The sequence below is a fragment of the Coregonus lavaretus genome, assembly GCF_964263955.1.
Source record: "Coregonus lavaretus genome assembly, chromosome: 21".
Lineage (NCBI taxonomy): Eukaryota > Metazoa > Chordata > Actinopteri > Salmoniformes > Salmonidae > Coregonus > Coregonus lavaretus.
In genome coordinates this window covers 15,791,574-15,798,767 of record NC_140008.1, presented here as the reverse complement: position 1 = coordinate 15,798,767, position 7,194 = coordinate 15,791,574, and the positions used below count along the sequence as shown (strand labels likewise).

The window sequence follows — 7,194 nt, the reverse complement described above, 5'->3', positions numbered from 1 at the left end:
CCCCAATAACATTGACGGGGCTGTAGTGGAGCGGGTCGAGAGTTTCAAGTTCCTTGGTGTCCACATCACCAACAAACTATCATGGTCCAAATACACCAAGACAGTCGTGAAGAGGGTACGACAACCCCTTTCCCCCTCAGGAGACTGAAAAGATTTGGCATGGGTATGAAAAATTGATGCACTCACTAACTGTAAGTCGCTCTGGATAAGAGCGTCTGCTAAATGACTAAAATGTAATGCAAATGTCTCCAGATCCTCAAAAAGTTATACAGCTGCACCATCGAGAGCATCCTGACCGGTTGCATCACCGCCTGGTATGGCAACTGCTAGGCATCCGACCGTAAGACGCTACAGAGGGTAGTGCGTACGGCCCAGTACATCACTGAGGCCAAGCTTCCTGCCGTCCAGGACCTATATACTAGGCGGTGTCAGAGGAAGGTCCAAAAAATGGTCAAAGACCAGTCACCCAAGTCATAGACTGTTCTCTCTGCTACCGCACGGCAAGCGATACCGGCGCGCCAAGTCTAGGTCCAAAAGTCTCTTTAACAGCTTCTACCCCAAAGCCATAAGACTGCTGAACAATTAATGAAATGGCCACCCGGACAATTTACATTGACACTCACCCCCCCTTTGATTTTACACTGCTGCTACTTGCTGTTTATTATCTATGCATTGACACTTTACCCCTACCTACATGTACAAATTACTTTGACTAACCTGTACCCCCGCACATTGACTTAGTACCGGTACCCCCTGTATATAGCCTCATTATTGTTATTTTATTGTTTTACTTTTTATCTTATTTTTTACTTTAGTTTATTTAGTAAATATTTTCTTAACTCTATTCCTTGAACTTCATTGTTGGTTAAGGGCTTGTAAGTAAGCATTTCACGGTAAGGTCTACTGCACCTGTTGTATTCGGAGCATGTGACGAATACAATTATATATATTTTTTGACTCCACTGAGCCTTTAAACACATGTTTCATATACACTGAGTATAGAAAACATTACGAACACCTGCTCTTTCCATGACATAGTGGCCAGGTGAATCCAGGTGAAAGCTCTGATCCATTATTGATGTCACCTGTTAAAACCACTTCAATCAGTATAGTTGAAGGGGAGGAGACAGGTTAAATAATTATTTTTAAGCCTTGAGACATTTTTTTATTTAACTAGGCAAGACAAATTCTTATATACAATGACGGCCTACACCGGCCAAACCCGGACGACGCTGGGCCAATTGTGCACCGCCCTATGGGACTCCCAATCATGGCCGGTTGTGATACAGCCTGGAATCGAACCAGGGGGTCTGTAGTGATACCTCAAGCACTGAGATGCAGTGCCTTAGACCGCTGAGCCACTCGGGAGCCCAAGTGACATGGATTGTGTATGTGTACCATTCCTACGGTGACTGGGCAAGACAAAATATTTAAGTGACTTTGAACTGAGTATGGTAGTAGGTGCCAGGAGCACCGGTTTGTGTGTGTCAAGAACTGTAACGCTGCCGGGTTTTCACCCTCAACAGTTCCCCATGTGTATCAAGAATGGTCCACCACCCAAAGGACATCCAGCCAACTTGACACAACTGTTTCGACACCTTGTAGAGTCCATGCCCCAATGAATTGAGGCTGTTCTGCGGGCCAAAGGGTGTTCAACGCAATATTAGAAAGCAGTGGCGGCTCCTGAAAAAATTCTCAGGGGGGGCAATTTTTCTGATGATTTAGGTGACCTACACACATTTAAAAAAAGATATGTCCAGCAACAACATGAAGACAGGGGCAGCATATAAGTCAATGCCAGAAGCATTTATTGACTGATCTCAAAAGTGTTGGCTTACAAAAGCAAAATAAGTTATCACAGTAAAAATAATCAAGGGTGTTCTTTCACATTCCTCAACACTGCATAAACAATATGCATTTCCATAAACAAATGAAATATCAGCTGAAAATACAGCATCTTGGTATTTGTTCAGATTGCAGGATCAACAAGAGCTTTTACCAAATTTTTTGCCTCATGGTTGAATTGGAAATATGTGCACCTGAGCATAATTCACAACAAGCAAGCAGGAGCTTTTGATGGAGGCTACTGAAAACATTGATGCAAGTTATTGGTAATAAGAAATTTTTATAGACTTCCATATTCTGCCCTCTTGTATAGATTTGTGAAAATGAACAGTGATAGACATTTTGCCTGAAAACAGAATTTGAAAATAATTTCTAGAAAAAGGTAAACACAGCTATCTGTATGGCTTTGTAAAAATGAACAACCATATTCTGGCCAATTGTATAGATTTGTAAATATGAACAACCATATTCTGGCCAATTGTATAGATTTGTAAAAATGAACATGAACAGATTATTATTATTTTTTTACTTTTTTTAAAATGAAAAATAACTATTTTAAACAACATCAACTGTGAACTGATTTGGGCGTGTGTGTGTTAAAGAGACAGACAGGGAGGGACAAAGAGAGAGAGAGGCTACATTACTTGTACTGAAACTGTTCTCTTCTCTCTTTCAATGCAGCAAAGCGGTCAATGACTTTCTCATTGAAATCAGGCATGCTGAGGACTAGTTCCCTCTCCATGGAAAGCATGGCCAGTGCATTCAGACGTTCCTGGCCCATTGAATTTCGCAGGAATGTCTTAACTCGTGTCAAAGTTGAGAAACATCTCTCAGCTTCAGCTGTTGTCATGGGAGTAGTTATGAGGATGTTCAACAGAGTCACAGTCTCAGAGAACGTCTCCTGGAGGTTGTAGCTCATGAGAACCTGGTACAGTGCCAGTGCACCACAGTTTGACTTTCACGTCGTCGGCAAAAAGACCGTTCAGTCTCTCCAAAAGCACACTGGCGATTGAGACTGAGGTTGATTCCGAGATGGGAAGGAACTCAAAAAAGCGCTCCTGCACTTTGTGGTTGCTATCTATGTACCTCAGCACAAGCACCAGCTGTGTCTGTGTAGAAACGTCCGTGGTCTCGTCAGCTTGGATAGCTACGAAGTTCGCCGACTTCACCTCCTCCACAATATGTTCCCTCATGACCGCTAGCATACACTCCAGTAGCTCGTTTTGAATGGTCTTTGATGTGAACTTCTTTCAAAGAGACAATCGAGTTGCACTGAACGCTAGCCATGTTGATAGTAGTACGTGAATTGATTGACGCTGCTACCCGCTCTTTTCTTAGTTACGTTCATGGTTATGTTACGTATGACGAAAGCGCGTAAGTGCAAGCCCTCAGAAACCCATAGAGATTGTATTGAAAGCTCTGATATTTGAAAAAAATTGATTTTACATGATAGTCTATGAGAGACCCCTGGGCGATTTTCAACCTGACTGAAATCGCCCCAAAAGGGGCGGGGCCATTTGAAGCACGACTTTAGCCTGATTGGACATTTAGTGGCAGATCAGACGTCTAGATTAGAACACTGATAACTACTGTTGCCGTGATATAATGGATTAGAAAAAAATCCCTTCCTTTTCCCGTTTGGCAGTGCGTCGCCCATATCGCCCTAATGAACACACCGCCCCTGTTAGAAAGGTGTTCCTAATGTTTTGTACACTCAGTACAAATTGCACAAATTGAATATTTACATTTATATTTCTTTAACAAATAATATTCTACACTCCTTTCAATACATAAACATCACTGTCTTGTTTCAAAATCTACACTTCGATATATTAGTAGTCTTCTATCTGTGCCTGTACTCTGCGCCTTTGTGTTCGATTAGCTTTGTCTAATTCAAGATGGCAGCCTAGTGTGGAGAAGTGTAATGCGGTTATTATGTAAACATGTCACTTTTGAGACTGTGTGCCTTACCAAAGTGTCTGAGTGGTCGAATACTGTTGGAAAGAAGTGTTCGTCGTGTGTCAAATGCTGACCGTTGCCACTACTTTCTTACACACCGGAATAACGTTGAAAGACGAATATCAGGTATATCTTGTGTTGTCCCTCGCTCTAGCTAAGTTAAGTCAACGGGACGGGTGCTCAAACATGCAGAATTCATAATTCAGACAGTGCTGTCAGACCTGGAACGCGCACTGAATATCACTTGTGATATATCTCAATGTATACAGCTTGTTTGTAACGTTAGCTAAATTAACTGACCAGCCACCCCCTCAATCCTGTCGTGGTTTTTGTAGCCATGTAGCTAGCTAGTTAACTTTGAAACAGTTGTTAGCTAGCGATCATATCATGGGTGACGTTACATTACTTACATCAGAGGTCGTTGGCTGATGAAAATGCCAATATATACATTTATTTTCAAGACTTTGCTAATCCGTACTAAATGGCAAATTACTTGACTCAAGTCAACCATCTACCTATGAGTTGGAATGTTTTGAAATAGCACATTTTGTCCATGAGCCAGACCCCCACATTTGGGCTGTCATGTCTCATAGTGATTTGTTTTGAAGGTCCATGTCCCTATAGTTGGAAAATGTGTCATAGCAGTGCAGCAATGGCAGCTTTCTCTGTGTTATCAGTCTTTATTTCATTCCTCCATCACATTCATTTTCCCCCCACCTTTATTTAACCAGGTAAGCCTATGACAAACTATGGCAGTATACAACAAGCTATTGCTCGCTTATATCCTTTAATCATTGGACATTTTAGATTCACAATTATCCATCAGACACATTTTCAGAAAGTTCAGGTTAACAGAATTGTTTTACCTCTAGGGTATATATCAGAATTACCCGTTTAAATGGCTTTAAAACAGAAACCCTGATACATTTAAAACTTTGTATGACAAGTGGTTCTGAAAGGTCATGAAATTACCTTTCAAATGATATGTAATATAACCAACTTTGAAAGCACCAGCTACAGCTATTGTTTAAAAATCGCCAATATTGTGCCATTGACATAAGAATGTTGGGAGCTTAGCCATAGAAATCCATGTAATAGGGCAGCTATGTTTTTGGATTGTAACTTTGGTGAAATAGGCACCAAATTGCACATACAGAGCAAGAACAGGGTTTAAAAAGATGTGTAGATACAGGTCTATCACAGAATTCACTCATTAGCCCCACAGAAGCCCTTTCCAATATGGCTGCCAAACAACTCAATGGGCTCTTATTTCACAATTTCGCATGACTGTACCTGTATGAAATATAATTGTAGTATGCCCAAAAATATATTGAAATGTTAATAGTGATGTATAATACACAACCACATGAGCCAGGTGTGCTATATATATAAGGATGTTAAATAATTATACATTGCTTTGAACATTTCAATATATTTCTGGGCATACTACAATTGTATTTCATACAGGTATGATCATGTGGCGTTGTCCAATAAGACCCCATTGAATTGTATGGTGGACATATTGGAAAAAGGCTTCTGTGGGGTTAATGGGTGAATTCTGTGATGGCCCTGTATCTACAAATCTATTAAAAACCCTGTTCTAGCTGTGTGTGTGCAATTTGGTGCCTCTGCCACCAAAGTTAAAATCCCCAAACATTGCTGCCACATTACATGGAACTTTATGGCTACGCTTCCAACATTCTAATGGCAATGGCACAATATGGTCAATTTTTAAACAGTAGTTGTAGCTGGTGCTTTCAAAGTTGGCTATATTATATATAATTTGAAAGGTAGTTTCATGATCTTTCAGAACCACTTGTCAAACAAAGTTTAAAATGTATCAGGGTTTCATTTTAAAAGCCATTTATACAGGTACTTTTGATATGTATGAGGTCAAAGATCAAATTACTGTTGACCTGAACATTCCAAAAATATGTTTGATGGATAACTGTGAATGCAAGCTTTCCAATAATATTTGATTAAAGGGTATACGTGAGCAATAGCTTGTTGCAAACTGACATTGTTGTCATAGGGTAAAATCCCTGACCGACCACCCCTGGTTCATGTACTAATTGACGTCCACATGCTTCTGCCTAAGGAGCCTGGGCCCACCCTAAAATATTGCCTGCAAAAAATGTTTTTGCACATATACAGTACCAGTCAAAAGTTTGGACACACTTACTCATTCAAGGGTTTTTCTTTATTTTTTACTATTTTCTACATTGTAGAATAATAGTGAAGACATCAAAACTATGAAATAACACATATGGAATAATGTAGTAACCAAAAAAGTGTTAAACAAATCAAAATATATTTTATATGTGAGATTCTTCAAAGTAGCCACCCTTTGCCTTGATGACAGCTTTGCACACTCTTGGCATTCTCTCAACCAGCTTCATGAGGAATGCTTCTCCAACAGTCATGAAGGAGTTCCCACATATGCTGAGTACTTGTGGGCTACTTTTCCTTCACTCCGGTCCAACTTATCTCAATTGGGTTGAGGTTGGGTGATTGTGGAGGCCATGTCATCTGATGCAGCACTCCATCACTCTCCTTCTTGGTCAAATAGCCCTTACACAGCCTGGAGGTGTGTTTTGGGTCATTGTCCTGTTGAAAAACAAATGATAGTCCCACTAAGCGCAAACCAGATGGGATGGCGTATCGCTGCAGAATGCTGTGGTAACCATGCTGGTTAAGTGTGCCTTGAATTCTAAAAAAAATCACAGACAGTGTTACCAGCAAAGCATCCCCACACCATCACACCTCCTCCTCCATGCTTCACGGTGGGAACCACACATGTGGAGATCATCTGTTCACCTACTATGCGTCTCACAAAGACACGGCGGTTGGAACCAAAAATCTCACATTTCGACTCATCAGACCAAAGGACAGATTTCCACCTGTCTAATGTCCATTGCTCATGTTTCTTGGCCCAAGCAAGTCAATCAATCAATCAATCAAATTTGATTTATAAAGCCCTTTTTACATCAGCAGATGTCACAAAGTGCTATACAGATACCCAGCCTAACACCCCAAACAGCAAGCAATGCAGATGTAGAAGCAAGTCTCTTATTCTTATTGGTGTCCTTTAGCAGTGGTTTCTTTGCAGCAATTCGACCACGAAGGCCTGATTCACGCAGTCTCCTCTGAACAGTTGATGTTGAGATGTGTCTGTTACTTGAACTCTGTGAAGCATTTAATTGGGCTGCAATCTGAAGTGCAGTTAACTCTAATTAAGTTATCCTCTGCAGCAGAGGTAACTCTGGGTCTTCCTTTCCTGTGGTGGTCCTCATGAGAGCCAGTTTCATCATAGCACTTGATGGTTTTTGCGACTGCACTTGAAGAAACTTTTAAAATTCTTGAAATGTTCCGTACTGACTGATCTTCATG

At 40.8% G+C, this 7,194-nt stretch overlaps 1 protein-coding gene across 1 annotated transcript in view; it reads left to right on the top strand.

Moving 5' to 3' along the window:
• Positions 1-3,775: 3,775 nt before the first annotated feature.
• LOC311148382 (DNA-directed RNA polymerase, mitochondrial-like) overlaps positions 3,776-7,194 on the top strand; it is a 53,179-nt gene continuing 49,760 nt past the window's right edge. The window contains exon 1 of the mRNA XM_084185337.1: positions 3,776-3,930. Within this exon, the coding sequence (XP_084041463.1) occupies positions 3,789-3,930 (142 nt within the window). The 5' untranslated portion in view covers positions 3,776-3,788. The remainder of the gene's footprint in view (positions 3,931-7,194) is intronic.